This window comes from Brachycentrus maculatus, unplaced genomic scaffold (genome assembly GCF_059751285.1).
Source record: "Brachycentrus maculatus isolate JH-2025_06_01 unplaced genomic scaffold, ASM5975128v1 h1tg000204l, whole genome shotgun sequence".
In the NCBI taxonomy this organism is placed as follows: domain Eukaryota; kingdom Metazoa; phylum Arthropoda; class Insecta; order Trichoptera; family Brachycentridae; genus Brachycentrus; species Brachycentrus maculatus.
The window spans coordinates 195848-213398 of record NW_028280955.1 but is presented as its reverse complement, the minus strand read 5'-3'; the positions used below and the strand labels follow the sequence as shown (position 1 = coordinate 213398).

Below are 17551 nucleotides of genomic sequence, written 5' to 3'. Positions count from 1 at the left end.
TAATGGACAACTTATACAGCGCCATTTTTCGTGAGAAATCACCTCAAGGGCACTTTGCAATCTGTAGTGATTTTAACATTTAAAACAATTTACAGTAATTTTTAATTTTAAAATTTATATGTAATGTACTATGATAAATTGTAAATGCAGACACGTCTTTATTACCACTTGAGTATTATATACATATATTGAATGACTAGTTTTGGAAGCTACAGATGCTTCCATCTATGGGTTTAAATATAAACTTTATTTACTTTATATTTAAAGCCGTAAATGGAAGCATAGCTTCTTAAACTAGTCGGTAAAGAAATACTCAATTGGTAATAAACAAGAGTCTTTATTTACAATTTAATCAGTTCTTACCACAAAGTGAATGGCGAAACAATAAATTGTACTACGTTGATATAAAATCTTACATAATATATATTGTTAGTAAGAAGTGCATATATTTGGTCGATAATAACCTATGGATGTGAAGCCTCGACTACCAAGGAAGGTAATATAAAGAGTAGAGGTCATGGAAACGTGGTTCTATCATAAGATGATGCGAATATGTTGAATAGAACAAACAATGACTGTGGAGGTACTAGATATAGCCTGACCTTAATTAATCAGTGTCTCTTTATCATACGATAAAGAGAAAAGGTTAAATAAATATTAAATCTGAAATTTTAATAGTTGCAACATTTGAAAAAATTCAAAGGTAGGTAGGTATTGTTTTCAAAAAATTTATCACCGGAAATTATTATGTATAACAATACATATAACATTGTTGTATAAACAGGTGAAATAACATATCATTATCTCGTTTGTTATTTTTCTTATTGTAGTTTTGACTATATATGCAAAGTATTAATCATTAAATAAACAGGTGCTCGAATGAAAAAAATAAGCACATTGCCAATCTATTACACACCAGTATGCAATAAACGTAGGAGATCCCTTACCTCTTTCTGATTTTAAATTGGTCAATTACTGACAATTGGGAGTATGTATGTTGCATTTCGATAAGGGGGATAGTTTTATTGGAATGAATTAATAGTGAACAGGATAAGCATTGGTTTGAGATGAAAGTATAGTTCAGTATTCGGAAAATAGGCGTTCCTCAATTTCTCATTTTAGGCAGATGACCAATTAGCTCAGGAGATAAGAGTACCTGACTGGGCTCCTGTCGGGTGGTGTTTTCATCAACCCTGACCCCAATTAGTATATTAATTAGGGTTGTATACTAATCACAAATAACTGCAAACCCAATTCCCATCTGTAAAATGTTTTTTGGCGTCTTGCGCTTTACAAAAAGTAAGCATATAGAATGCTTATAAGCGTCTCCCGCTCTCTACTAATAGTACGTAAAAGACACTTCTAAGCCATCCCCGCAAACAATGTGTAAAGTAAACATAAGAGAGAAAAAGCACTAATGTATTTTCCCCCCTGGGAATCGAACCCGGAACTTAGCCATATACAATGACGAGGAGCTCCACAAACTGCTCTCCGGCATGACCATCGCTCAGGGAGGTTTTAATTAAATCTTTTTTTTTGGTGTCTATCATTTTCATTTTCATATCATGATTCACGTGTGTGTAAGCGCACTTGAGGTAGTATTTTACGAAATGGCGCTTTATAAATTTTTAGTCATTATTTTTACAGTAAATGACTTCATTCATTCAAACCCTTATCCGCACCCAATAGTGCATAGGGCACTGCAACATATAAACGCAGTGTAATCTTGATCGTTAGCCCTCCGCTTCAGGTACCAGTCGAAAGTAATATTGAATAAATATTAGAGTGAAAAAATCACTTGAATTTATTCGACCCCCCTGGGATCGAACCCGGGACCTCCAGAACGGTAGCCAAGCGTGCTTACTACGGAGGCGGACGATAATATTGAATTATTAATATCATCGGCAGCGGATTATAATAAAACAACAAAAAAAATGGTACGGGCAGTACGGCTGTCCAAACATAAAACACAGTAAGGGACATTTTTTGTAATAAGTTTTTTTTTGCATTTTTGGACTAAGTAGATTCTACTTAGTCCAAAATGTTCCTTACTGTGTTTTGAGTTTGGACAGCCGAGTAGCAGGAAGACACTCACCTAAAAGCAAGACGGCGGACAGAACGCCAAACAAGCGCCTCTGCTTGTCGGGCATGAAGCCGACCATCTCCATGGACTGCTTGAGCCTGGAGAACTCGTACTTCTCGTCGATGCTAGGCAGCCCTGGGCAGCCGCTCTTGGCCAGGTAGTTGTACTTGTCGGGGGCCAGCAGGTGAAGCTGCTCCTTCTCCTGCTCGGAGGCGCCGGCTAGCAGGTAGTAGAACACGTGGTAGTTCCTCTCCTTGCAGCTCTGGCTGCAGATCCTCGACTTCTCCAGGAGGTACTTTTGAACCACGGCCCCGTGTACCATGCCATTTTCTTTGTAATTAACCTTGAACAACATATAAACTTTTGACAACGGTCCAAAATTGTTTCTTCAAATTACAAAAATTAATGTGTTTATTCATGATCAGTGATTTTGCAACATGAGTTATCTTTTACTTCCTTAACCCCCATTAGCACCTAAATGATGCATAGGGCACTGCATTGGATTGACAAGACTTGATCATCGTTTGCAAAAAGGCAACATAATCAGACTTGTTCCTGGGATTTTCGGAATGAAAATAAATATTAGTGATTTTACACTCTAATATTTATTTAATATTACCCTGGATTGGTCCCTGAAGCGCAGGAGTGATCACCTTGCCTTCATGTAAGTAACGATCAAGATAACACTGTGTCAATACGATGCAGTGCCTTATGCATCATCAGGTGCAGAAACAAAGGTGGGGACTGACCGGAGCGTTTTGTCGTATGTAACATTCTCGGCGAGCATCCGACTTTGTATGGAGCACTCAGAACGCTGTACTGCCTATACGAATGCTCGCATCGTAACGTGTTGCGCTACCACGAAATGACTCCGGTCAGTCCCCACTTTAAGGGTTTGAAGATCAAATATTATGGCCTGGTTGTTTACCTGAATGAATTTTCCAAATCTGCTGGAGTTGTTATTGTGGGCCGTCTTGGCATTTCCGAAAGCCTCTAGAACAGGCCCGGCACTGAGTATAGTCTGCTCCACGCCGCTTCCGTGGGAGCCCTTCTGACTGAGTGCCGTCAAATGGTGGAGCAGGAAGTTGGTGCTCTCCGTCTTCCCCGACCCGCTCTCTCCGCTGATCACGATGCACTGGTTAGTCCTCTCCTTGAGCATGCAGTGGTAGGCGGTGTCCGCCACGGCGAAAATGTGCGGGGGCAAACTAGAACCTATTCTCTTGTTCTGATACAGCTTCACGTATTTGGGATTGTAGATCGGATGGAATTTAAACGGATTAACGGCGATCAATATCGACCCGACGTACGTGTAAATGTAGCCGGCTGAAAATCTAGCTCTAAGATTGTCCAATAGTGTTTGTTCGTTGAGATCCGGCAGCTGACATAAGTCCGGGTATTCGCGGTCTTTCGGTTGGTACAGAAAGCGTTGAAAGTAATCTTTGATGAGCTGGGGGTCCATGGAGAAGTTTTTCATCCACAGAACGTCCATGGTCATTTTTTCTCTAAGGTAAAACCTGCAATATAAATATTTAGAAAGATTAGTACTCTCATTACGTACGTGACTAACAAATCATGAAAGGAATTATTGAGGAAGCCAGTTATAGAGTTAAAATAATCACGAGTGAGTCACATAACCATTAATGTGTTACTGAGAAAATACTGTTTTAGTCACAGCTACATCAGTTGTTAAGATCAGAAATGTTATGCTTCATTGAGCACAACCAAACATAAAAAAAACACAATCGGTTGAATGCATTGTGAAGAAATAATATAATGAGTAGGTATGTAAAATGTGTATTTTTTGCATTTTATTATTAATGTAATATAATTTAATTAATATACTTATCATTTTCATGAAGTTAATGATATAAATCTAGAAAAATGCTATATTCATTCGCCGAAAGATGGTTTTGCCTTTTTTTGACATCTTTAGATTGTTTCATTATCTCTTGTACTTATGTGTACCAAGTAATAAAATCATATTTAAATCAGGTAAGAATTGAATATCAATAATGACGAACAGTAATTAGTGCAAGACCTTTAACGCCAAATTACTTACTTTATAGAGTTTATTGATTTAAAAACTACTATCACCCCGCTTCCCTGAAGGGGTAGGCAGAGAGAATAGAACGCCATACCATTCTGTCTCTGCAGACAGTCTTTGCATCTTCCACATTCATGCATCTCCTCATACACACCCGCCAATTATTTCAACTCCTAACCTGACCGCTTTTAAGTATCTATTGATTAATTCATATTAAAATATGAATTATTATACAATGATAAAACAGATTTTCCATTGAATGGTATCATTCACAATTCTGATGCGGAGTCTAATTTTGAGACAAACACTCAAAATGCTGTGGATAAAATATTCACACGATTCTGAAACCGCTGGACGAGGTCCAAATTCCGGACTGTGTTTATACAAACATTGAGAGTACACACCTGTAGTACTGTCCCGGAGTGGAGTGCGGCCAGAGGAGCATGACGGCAACGGGACTCTCACTGGCGCCCAGTCGCCTCTCCTTGCACTCTCCCCCCACCACATCTCCAACAACCTGCAAAATACCACACATTATTGATCGAGAATTATGTAGAACTCTGCATTACATTAGAAATTTAATCTTACGGTGAGTAAGGACAAAACTTGTCATCTAAACAAAGTACTTTTTTTTTAAAGAGTAATATTTGTGTTCTTTATTATTTACAAAAATACTTCAATTTCATACTATTTCCGTGAACCTGAGTGGCTCATTATTAGAAATAGGTATCAAATTATGGTAGAATTATGTAGAACTCTGCATCACATTAGAAATTTAATCTTATGGTGAGTAAGGACAAACCTTGTCATCTAAACAAAGTACTTTTTTTTTTAAAAAGAGAAATATTTGTGTTCTTTATTATTTACAAAAATACTTCAATTTCATACTATTTCCGTGAACCTGAGTGGCTCATTATTAGAAATAGGTATCAAATTATGGTAGAGTGGGTTCGAACCTTGAAACTATGACCACAACCCGACACTTTTGTTAAGTTAGTTGATAAAAGTATGGACGATAATGTTACATTTTGCTTGTAATTTAAGGGCAATTTATTATATTAACACTTGTTAATCTTAAGAATAAAACATGTGGTATTCACACTGGCAGTATGTGTATTACTAATTTGAATATATATTTTTTTAATCTAGCTTTTTATATAAAATATAATATAATGTACAATTTGATTTGTTAAAAGTCCAATTTGATTTGTAAGGCATCCAAATTGATATGTTAAATGTTATATTTGAAGTGAAAAACCGGTATAGTATACATATATTAAAAATCAAACTGTGAATCAAAACATTTATATGATAACAATACCATGCACCAGAAAAATCATATCACAGGAAATGTAAATGGAGTTGATAAGAACGGATCAAAATAAGCAAATCCTTAGAAATTAATATAATTCAAATAAAAATATTTAAATGATTTAATAGAGAATTAAAGACAAAAAATATAAATTCTTATATTATTATCCGTATGTACTCACTTAAGTGAAATTGGTTAATGTACTTTCAAATATTTACAAACTTAAAAAAATTCAGTTCTTTTATTACTATATGTTCATATGTACTCACTTAAGTAAAATTGGTTAATGTACTTTCAAATATTTTCCAAATAAGTATATAAAAACTTTAAAAAATACTAATTATTTTATTACTATATATATGTATGTACTCACTTAAGTGAAATTGGTTAATGTACTTTGTTTGCTGAGCGCAAAATAATGCAAGCTCGGGTGTATACTGATTAAAGGCAATTAAAATTAGCTTCTCAATTAGTGACGGGTAGAAAGGAGTCATAATATTAACACAGCAACAATGAGCAGTGCGGTACTTTAAAGTAAACTATTAAATTAAAATATGCATTAATAAACTTGAATTAAACACAAATACTTCTCAAGATGTGTATGAAAGTAGAGAAACTTGAACATATATTTTTAATTTTTAATTTCAGTTTTACTAATTAAATACTACTATATCTTAAAATCCATTTTGACATATCGCTCACTCCTTTCAACAACCTTATAAATCAAAAATCGTAAATTTTCAATTGTGCATGTTTTCGGAATGCCCAGAAATGTACTATATCCCAGCAAAAGCGGCATATTTTTAACTTAATATTTACCAGCTACAGGGCAGAAAGTGTCGTTTTTGCATTTTTAAGAAAAGTTATTATATAATTATTTTTTTTGATAAACTAAATATTTTTCAAACGGAGAAAAAACCTTCAGGTTTTACCTAAAAAGATCTGTTGCACAGTAAAAAGTTCAATGAGTGGCTTGATATTTATTTTTAATACATTGTATTATATTTTTAAACGTTAAAAACGTTCTCCTGAAAAATCAAGTATTTTGATTTATGACATTCTTGAAAGGAGTGAGCGATATGTTTAGATGCATTTGGCATAATTTTCAAACACCATAAATTGAGCCAGTATATGAAAATGATGCGGAAATCATCTGTCACAATAGATTTTAAGAAATAGTGGTATTCACTAAGAAGAACTTAAATTTAAAATGTATAACTTTTATAACAAAGTGACTGCCGAATCAATTAATAACATTTAATACACTAAGTCAGAAATACTTATTTTATATTTTAGTAATATGTATAACAGATTACCTATCCAACTTGAAATAGTAATCTTACACTTTTTTATCAGTGGGAATGAGGTAGGGACATATAATTATTCTCTTAAGCAATTTTAGTATCATAAACATATGAATGTGGTTTGAGAAATATTTATTTATAATTTATATCATGCTAAATTTTCTCACCTTCTCTGGCCTATGACCATATCAAAGGATACCACAAGGTTTTGAGGTGATATTTTATAAAAATGGCACTTAAAATTATAGATAAGAATAATAAATTATTAACCGTTTGACTGCTGAGAAGCAATATATTGACTCTTGTATACTTTGAAAAACATCGATACTCCGATATTTTTCGGCGTAAAATACTGACAAAAATTAAAGATGCTTTTTTATTTTGTAAAAAACTTTTTTATCCCCCTTCAATACACATAATTAGAAATGAACCATTATTGCAAACATGTTTTCAACAATTTAAGTATACTTTAAAGAAAATATTTCAGCAGTTAAACGGTTAACGATCATTATTACTAAACATAAAAATAAACTGATATGTACGGAAAACTATGTTTGTTAATATCTAAAAAAAAAAGTAAAAATGGCTTTAAAATAAGACTTTGTATACAAATATACACTCAAAATGTTAACAAGATTATTACATGTTTCTTTCGCAACTTAAATTTTTAAAAATTACGTTTCTATTAAGTGACAAGTTTTAGTCGCCTCTTGTTTAAATTCTGCGCTTTTTTTAAAACCACCACATGCCCAACACATCAGAGTAAACTAAGTACAATTAATGGGTTTCAATACTTTAGCAAACATTACAGTATAATCTAAAGTCTATGTCGGAAGCTATTTCTAAAGCAGCTGGCATTAGAAGCGTAAACAAATGCGGTACATGAATGTTACTTGTGCACTAATTTTCTATATATGTAATCCCAACAGATGAAGTATAATCAAGTATAAAAAAAAAAAACAATGTTTTCCTCATCAGCCAGTGAGTAAATTTCAGAAAAGCATGTGGAGCATGGAGAATTTTTCATGGAATTTTTGTTCATTCAAATATTGATACTATGTTTTCCGGTGATACATTGGGGTTTTGCAAAAAGTATAAGGCAAATGCTGTTGATATCGCATTGGTGACATCCACAAAACTATCAAGATGCGGTGACACTATCCAATATCATATGACAATATCCTCGAAATTTTTATAAAAATAGAGGACAAGATTGAGAGCTCATAAGAAATGGCAATGAGATTCGTAAAACTTGACAAATTTATGATCTCCCAAAAACGATCTGAACCAATGCCTGAGTCGCAGGCGCAGTGACATAGTTGGGTAGACGCTCGACTGGGAAATTGGCATCGCAAGTTTGATTCCCGCCAATTGCAAAACAAATTCAAGAAAGATTTATTTTAAATTGGTCTGGGAGTTTGTGATGCATTTTTTACATATAGGGGAGAGTGCCCATGGATGGGACGTTTTTGATTTTGCCTTTCTAGTTCTTCTCTGTAAAATAAATCACAAAAAGTAAACGTGGTTTCTCTTTATTCAATCTTTTAGCTACAAATATGCCATACTTTGTTTTCTAAAAAAATTAACCTAACTGCCTGAAAAATCGATTTCAAATAATGTCTTAAAATGTCCCATTCATAAACACCCTCCCATGAGAGGGACACCAGTATATCATGAATGGGACATGAATTAAAATGCTAGATTGATGCAATAATTATATTTTAAAATAAAAATCATCTGTAGACACTTTCGTATAATACGTAGACACATGTAAAAGAAATTTTATTAAACATTTTTGCAACATTTTTGGCAAAAAAAGTTCAGATATCTTAATATTCCACAATTTTCATGGGCCACGAAATTTACATTAAAGCCAATGCATAAAACTATATTGATATTCTCCTTCACATATGTGACACTTATTATCCTCCTTTCCTTTTGTTTTTTTCAGTGATACACCTTCTATTTCAACTGATTTATCTGAACTGATCTTGATCTCTGTCATCACTCATTGAAATATTTTGTTGAAAACTGAGTTTTTTAAAACTCTTTTAGCGTTAGGCTTATTTTTTGGTCTATCTATAGGTTTTCATTTTCCATTCTTCAATAATTGTATTTTTAAAAACTTGTCCTTTTCTGAAGTGTCAGATATTATACTTGATTTCCCCTTACTGATTTATTTCTGTACTGTACAACATATTCTTCCAGCTGAATTTAAATACGTGGAAAGTATTTCTTCTCGCTTCAGACTAAACTAACTAACTAAAAAACTAACTAGCCATCACGCCGCTTCCCCGCAGGGGTAGGTAAAAAGAATAGAACGCCATACCACTCTGTCTTTGCAAACATTCTTTTCGCCTCTTCCACGTTCATGCATCTCCTCATACATACCCGCCGATTGTTACGACTCCTAACCTGACCACTTTCAACTATTTGGCTTACCTGATCGTGCCATGTTTTTCTCGGTCTTCCTCTGCTCCTTTTTCCAATAACATTCGCCTAATAAATTTGTTTAACCGTTCTATCCTTACTCATTCGTTCTACATGTCCAAATCATCTCAACACATCTTTCTTAATTTTGTCGATTATTCTTATCTCAGCTTTGCATTCCTTCCTTATTTCACTATTCGAACATCTATCATACATCGTTTTGTCGCACATTCTTCTGAGAGATCGCATTTTGACTGCATTCAGTCTACTTTCATCCTTATTTTGCCAACTCCATGTTTCACTTCCATACATTGGAGTTAGAACCAGGACTCCGTTATGCACTGCCAGTTTAGCTTCCGCTGATAGGCTCTTTTGTTTCCTATCAGCCTTTACTTGTTTGACATGTCTATAAAGATAAGATTTTCCTATTGCATATGTCTTTGCAACCGACCTAATATTTTGCTTTTATTTAAAACCTCTATTACAGCAGCTTCAATTAGAAAGTTGGTGATTGATGGTTGGTGAACGATGGCGTGTTTTTGGCATTATAACCTAAAAACAATATAATGTTTACAATGCGTGTAATACAAACGAGTACAAACGATTTTTAATGTAAATTAAAAGTATTCGCCATGAATGGGACAATTTTCCCTTGAGTGGGACCGTCCCATTCATGATCACTGCGCGCGTCCCATTCAAGGAAATGCGTGATTTTTAGAAAAATAGATAAATCGATACGTTTATACTAAAGTAAATTTGATGAAACATACTTTATAATATCCTGAGAGAGCCAACTTAAATAATTGTATATATCAATTGCAGCACTTATCATAACCTATATGTACAAACAAAATCAAATTGCAGTATATAATTTACTTTTTGACGCAAAAAAATTGTAACACGTCTTACACTCTTCACTGTCAGTCGAGAACTAAGGTTTGAGGATTAATCTGTCTTATATCGTAGCGTTCATGTTGGGTAATTTTTTATTTTTTTTTTGTAAAAATAGTTTGGGCTGGAGGACGATTGTCCCATTCATCCTCTGTCCCACTCATGGGCACTCTCCCCTACTTTCCCTTCTTTACTATCCTACTTGCAGAAAAGGCTCAAAAAGTAGAGGCTTTGCGGGTTAAGTGCTACATGCACTAAATAAAATAATCATAACCAGATGTGTGGGCGTCATATTGTTAAGAATAGTAATAAGTATAATTTCAATTAATAATAATCAAATGGGAATTAAAATTCATAACCAAAATAGTACCCGAGGAATCTAGGTGAAAAAAAATCAAACAAATATAAATGTCATGAGTGACTAGAATAACTAAAATAAATATTAATTATTTTTAAATAACACCAAATAATCAATCTATGACCTGCGCATTAGTGTAGGCAAGCAAACAAGTATTTTAAGATGTGTCATGGTGCCTTTATTACATAAATTTAAATAAAGTTGAATAATATGATTAGAGTAGGCAAATTATTATAATTAGAGGTATAGTTCTGACAGCTGTAAACGATTCTTCGAGAGGAATTCATTATTAATATTCTTGCATGGAAATAAATAATTACTACTTACCTATGAATGATACTACAACATTCCTTTTAGTTACAAAGTATACAAATGAAGTAATGTTTTACTTGTTTCATCAAGGCTTAGAATATATACGTAATATGAAAGACAAAAGAATAATACCAGTTGTTACCAGTATTTAATAAATCATTTTATTAAATACATTTAAGTTTTTTTTTAAACTAACTAACTAACTAACCATCACGCCGCTTCCCCGCAGGGGTAGGCAGAGAGAATAGAGCGCCACACCACTCTGTCCTTGCAAACATTCTTCACCTCTTCCACGTTCATGAATCTCCTCATACATACCCGCCGATTGTTACGACTCCTAACCTGACCACTTTCAAGTATTTGGCATACCTGATCGTGCCATGTTTTTCTCGGTCTTCCTCTTGTTTTTTTTTAATCATTGGTAAATTGCAGAGCCTCTATTTCAGAGGTTTGTCTGCAGATAGGATAGTAAAAATAAAACAAAACACATTTGTTTGCTAAATCATTTCCACCATCGTCTTTTCCCCAATTCATTCACAGTGAAGTGCCCTTGAGATAGTATTTTACGAAAATGGCGCTATATAAATTATCAAAATTTGTTATTATTATACTGAAAATGGTATCTAAATCATCCACATTTTCATATTCGTGAAAGACACCCACGATTCTAGCGTTTGAAATGTCAATTTCATTTAGAATCATGGGTGTCTTTTTTGAATATGAAAATGCTACTTAAACTTTGATGTGTTACTTGAGCCCAGTACAAAAAAAAATATTTAGATCGTGGTATTGATCAAAATATCGTGACAATAACTGTCACCTGTCAGGGAAACAATGAATCATGTCAATACGCTCTTTATTGTGGACCAAATACAGATAAAAAAAAAATTTCTACCATTTTTAGTATAAACATTTTTTTTTGCATTGGCATTTTATGAGCGATATATTTTTATAAACATATAATTGTACGAATTAAGAGTCACTATAAAGCACTCAAATCAATCACAGTTATCAGATAACAAGTATTTTCTCATTATCTACAGCAAGGTGAAAAATATAACTTAATCCTATTTGCAGCTAATAAGTGCATTTAAATTGGTTGTTCAATAAAAATGAAATACCTCCGCCAATTCATAGGTCCCGCCCGCAGCATCCGTGATGTTGAGCTTGTCTGCGATGCAGGACACGATCTCCTCAGAGCTGGTCTGCTTCGATGCTTCCACCGACAGGGCTTCATATTGTTCTGATAGCGCACCAACAAAAACCTGAGAGGAAATTAACAATCTGAATAATTTGACCAAAAATTAACTTTTAACAAACAAAAGGTAATATTAAATAATTTTTAAAAAAGATTTTTTTATTGATCCATTCTGCTAGATATGTAAATTGTGATGTTTGTATTTTCTCCTGTGCAGTATGCCCATATGAACACTTATCGACTTAAGGCAACAATATTCCGAATTGTAAGCAATTTGTTAAAAGCATTTCACCAAAAACAAAATGTATGTAGTGTGTATCTTTCTATCATATGTGATTGGTCCTGCACCTCAGGTCTAGGGAAATATTTTGAGACCCATGGGGATGGAGCTCGGGACCTAAAGAACCGTAGCCAAATGCCCTAAACCACTACAATACGGAGGGTGACAAGTTCAGTCTATTGAGTAAAAATGAAGAAGTTTTTTTTGTATATTTTCGAAAAAATAAATCATTTGTAGGTATTTTTTTATATGATGAAGTATTTAAAATACCATCGGATTATTCATGTACACTTATGTACACGCAGTATTTCACTAAATCCACTTATGAACCCCTAAATTTGAGAGATGGAAACCTTGGGAGAATAAAAGAGGCATCGGAACACCTCAAAAAAGATGGTGCGACGACATAGCCACAGCGGGGGGTAGAAATTGGCTACAAGCAGCAACAGACTGAAAAAATAGTAGGATACGGAAGAGGCCTATATTCAGAATTAGGGGACAGGAGCCATGAGTCTGCCAACTAATTTCAAACGGTTGTATAAGATCCATTTGACCAGTATCACTAGTCCATTTTTGGTTGGTTGGAGGATATTGCTTTTTAGCAATAAGCTCGCCAATGTATGTATATTTTATACAAAGAGTTTAATAAATAAAACACTGTATTGTATTATTAATTGTTTGCATTGAATATCATTACTCAACAAAGAATAGTAATGACACAATAATAGGCTAGAAATACCCAACTATAGCAATGACAGGTGATAAGATAAAGACAGTAATTACTTATTTCATTTTGTGGAGATATGTAAAATACCTTGAACCCTTTATGCCTCAATATTGGGCCAATAAAAATATGTTCCTTTTATCTATGCCTTAAAAGTTTTTAAAATGGGTGAGATAATGATAATCTATAAAGATAAAACAAGTTCCAGTTTCATGGATAACATTGGCGGAGAAATTAGCAATGACTTCATAAACAAAAAAGGGTTAATACACTGATTATATGATTTAGATAAAACTATTATACTCAGAGATAAATGAGTATAAACATTTTATCACGGGAACTGAGAAATTGACATTTAAAAAAAAATCAATGATATTGCTACACAAACATGAAATTTAAATAACAGTTTTCATTAAAAAAAAATTGTAAAATTTGACTGAAATTGCTAGAGGTTTCACTAGGGTTAAAATTCTTTTGAGATAGAATATTGACCATAGTACATACAATAAACCTTTTCAGTTTAATTTTTTATATTTTTCAATAATGCAAAAAAAAATCAATGTATCCCACATATATTTTATAATGTCATTAATTTTCAAATGTGTAGATATTGTTACTTCAAATTAGCTGCAAATTATGCATTTTGGACTGGTGACATGTTAGTTGTTTTGAACATTCCGCATAGAATTTAAGTTTTCAAGAAGAAATTGGAATAATGTAAAAATTCCCACAGGTCGAATAGGTTAACATTGAATGTGTAGGGGGTACAGTTTCAACATTTTAAATGTCACTACCATGGTAACTGATGGCGAGCAGTTAAGCACTTGGTTATTTTCACAACAACAAAAATAAGAATTTTAAAAAAATCACTTAATTTTTAAGTTAATTCAATACATTTCAATAATTATTCCCTATTTGGGATACACATCATTCACATTTATCAAAACAAACATCTCCACTAAATCTTCTCTTCTATTAACCTTTTGCGGTCCCCCAAAATTAAAAAAAAAATCTAGGTAGAAAAATTAGTCCTCTGCTTCACATACTGTTGTAAAAGATACGAGTGACAAAAATGTAAGCTTGGAGTTTAAATAAATAATACTAATGATGGAAAAAATGTTAAATAACATCCGACATGGGACCTAAGAGCAAAAATCGGATGTCGAATGAGATTCGACATTGGACCAGTAAGGGTTAAGATATCCCAGATTTACAAATCTGATAATCCGATACTGGAAACCAGTCACAGATTTTTTTTATATTTACAATGATGAAACAGGTTTGTTCTTTTGTATGCACCCTGGTGTAGGAATTTCCATCATTCCTATTTTTTTATTTACACTCTAATAGCGCATAGGGCACTGCATTGGATCAATGTGGTGTTAATTTGACTATCAATTACATTAGGTGATTAATCCTGAACTCCAGATTCTTGGATCTAATCTAGGAATGGAAAATATTTGATAAAGAGCTCAGGTGAAGGACATTACTCCTGTATTGGAAAGGAAATTGATGAATAGTATGTAGGAAAAGGTAAATTTGATGTTTATTAAGTCTAAATAATGTATTAAATTTTTATCAGAAATGAAAAAGAAAACATTATTCTTGTGTTTATATAATAAAATAACAACTATATAGACATCATAAAATAACAACCGACATCATCAGTCTACTGATGTCGATTACGATGAAACCCGGCTGCTGGTCAAACAAAAAAACTATGCAGTTGTTATTTCATTACATAAAATGCAGTTCAACCAAGAAATGTCAGTAGAAAACTTAAATTCTTGTGTTTACCTGAAGTTTCTTGAAATAAATGGAGGTCTTAAGATATTTCGACGTGCCTAACATAAAGTGCTCTAAATACATTTTTGTCAATTTTGAGATATTTGGTGTATGTTATCAACTGACCGTTATCTACAAATATAAACAAACAAAAAATATATATAACATTAATTACGCCTAGTTTTCAGGCATATAAGACGCTATCTACATCGAATTTTCGAAATGAACTGAACTCCTAAAACGCTAACTACTTAATTTTGACAAAGCATAAAGTTTTAAAACGATTTAATACATTATTTTATTGTATGTTTGAATGTATAATACAAGTTTAGAATTTCAGATAACACCGTTGTATACGTTGAAAAAATCTAAGCTCTCTCCTGTAAAGTAACATATTTGCAGATAGAGTACTTTACGTAGGGGCCGTCGATTTCATCCACAACAAATGACCTTGTAAATACAAAGAGCAGCTTAACATTGTACAAAATTACAAAGCTAATTGTTTGAGTAACCATTTAGCATCTGCATGGCGATCAGTGTATATTAAAATACTTTGCTAAAATTTTTCAGAATTCAGGTTCTAAGGACAGTTTCGGTTTCATTTTTATATAAACAATAACGCAAGAATGCTCACCTGTACGATGTATCGGTTGTTTTCTATGAGTGCCATTATCTGGCATACTCCTTCACTATTTCAAAGGTTTGATGGAACATTCATTGTTTTGAAGGCATATCAAATAATGCACAACTAGCATCATGATAATTCACTATTTTATCACTTATTTAAACAATTCACTTTATATAGAAACACTGAATTTACTACTTACAATGTTTTATTTCAATTTATACTATAAGGTACGCGTAATAATCATAATACGAACCTAAAATCAACATGTCACATTTAGAATCGCGGTGTAAAATCATGCGTTCGGGTATGTATGAAACTTTTTTTGTCAAAAATCACGCTGATTCACGAATCGATGAATGACATTTCTCGGAAAATATTAAGAAGACATTCACTTTTACAGTCGAAGCTAGCGATACGCGAGCGACTGATAACCACCAATCTGTCGTTCCGAAACATTACCAAACTTCACCAAAGCGTCAAATCATCATTCAATAAGTGCAATATGAAATACTTAGAGAAATCGACTCGTCAAAATAGAAAACCATGCACAGCTTTCATTCCGTAAATGTTGCTCTCGACAATCGTACAGACTTCCACATACTCAACAATCAGTAACAGGTAGATGTTTCTGACGACAGGTGTACGGGATATATTTATAAAACAAATATTTTTAGTCTAAGAAGCGCAAACTACCTGATGATATAGACCAAAACAACGCAAATTCAACTGAAAGATGCCAAGTAAAACGTCAGATTGGGGTCACATGTTGATTTGGCTAAATCGAGCCGAGTGACCTCTTGCCGTCCCGTGGACAGCATTTCCAAAAAACTCCTTAGAATTACTTCCTAGCCATTTTATTTATTCACCGCACTGCACACAATTTTAAGAGCCCGGTCAAAACGAATGATTTCATCGGTTGACACTAAAATTATTAAGATAATTTATGATAGCGAAAACGAAACACTGAAACACCCACCGATATCCTGTCGCCGACACAACACTTGTAAATTTGGACCACGGAATTTATCTACTTTCGGCGGTTCGAATCGATTATTTACAATGATTTCACATAAACGTCTCTAACTTAAGTGTGTTCGCGGATATCACAAATACAATTTACATTTTATAAATACAAATGTTGAGAGGAATCTCTCTGACGACCACCATTTTTATTTGTGCGCTAACCACAATGACCAACCACAATGCACCGCAAATATCAGGGTCATGCGACAGTCGCGGGAAATTTAAATTCATTAAGTTCATTTATGGACACACAACTGTCAATACATTTACCAAATATTCATCGCTTTTATTTATTCCCATTTCCGTATAAAATTAGTAAAAAACGCAATTTACTAGTTTTATGTAGACCAGGATTAGAAATACAAAGTTTTTGAAGTTTACGATCCAATACATTATAGGACAATAAGCTATTTATTATTTGTCGTGGAAATAAATGATTCTGAATTTTATTTTGTTATTCAGATAAAAAAAATTACCGTTGATGAATAAAAAAGTTCAATAAATATATAGGAAGCTTAGAGAAATTCTGCCCTCTAGCGAAATTTTAGAGCAACATTTTTTAATCTATTTTCAATTTAATTCATCATCTCACCGCTTTTTTATATCTGATGGCGCTGTTCGTAGTTTAGTTAGGTAAAAGTAAAATATAATTATTATAGATGGCGGTAGAATATAAATATTTAGAGCTGAAAACCTCTTTAGTCAGGTAGGTACTTTTGGGTATTCTAGACACAGGAATACCTAATAGGTGTGCTTTGTTAATTTTATTCTATTATCTAGCTGGCGCTAATTTATGTAGGTACATTTCACACCGCGGTTTCATCCAAAGTCTCCATTTAGATGGACATTGACATCTGGGGTGTATGCTGTAGAAATACGTGGTTAAACACGTGAATAAAAAAAGTATTGCCTTATAAACAGTCCCTCTAGCTATAAAATTTCGTCACCTAAACGTATCATCGTCGCTGCTCTCCTGAACAAAAAGAATTGTAAATTAACACAGTACCTGCCAAATTAGAAGAAAAAAACGATTCCATGGGGCTACAACTGTAAAATGCAAAGTAGGTACAAGCATACATTAATTTTCAGAAAATAATCTTGGCCAACTTCGGTAATTTGTCCAGGGAGCCACAGATAGTGTGCATACCTTTATATTACAAGGAAAATGTGAAGAGTATC

The 17551-nt window shown here is 33.4% G+C and overlaps 1 protein-coding gene across 1 annotated transcript in view; it reads right to left on the bottom strand.

Moving 5' to 3' along the window:
* LOC148307170 (unconventional myosin-IXb-like) overlaps positions 1 to 16544 on the bottom strand; it is a 52153-nt gene extending 35609 nt beyond the window's left edge. The window contains exons 1-6 of the mRNA XM_088263831.1: positions 16326 to 16544; positions 15356 to 15602; positions 11856 to 11999; positions 4532 to 4644; positions 3012 to 3597; positions 2096 to 2426 (exon numbers count right to left, since the gene is read on the bottom strand). Coding sequence (XP_088119957.1) covers positions 2096 to 2426; positions 3012 to 3597; positions 4532 to 4644; positions 11856 to 11999; positions 15356 to 15391 — 1210 coding nt within the window. The 5' untranslated portion in view covers positions 15392 to 15602; positions 16326 to 16544. The remainder of the gene's footprint in view (positions 1 to 2095; positions 2427 to 3011; positions 3598 to 4531; positions 4645 to 11855; positions 12000 to 15355; positions 15603 to 16325) is intronic.
* Between the last annotated feature and the right edge of the window lie 1007 nt (positions 16545 to 17551).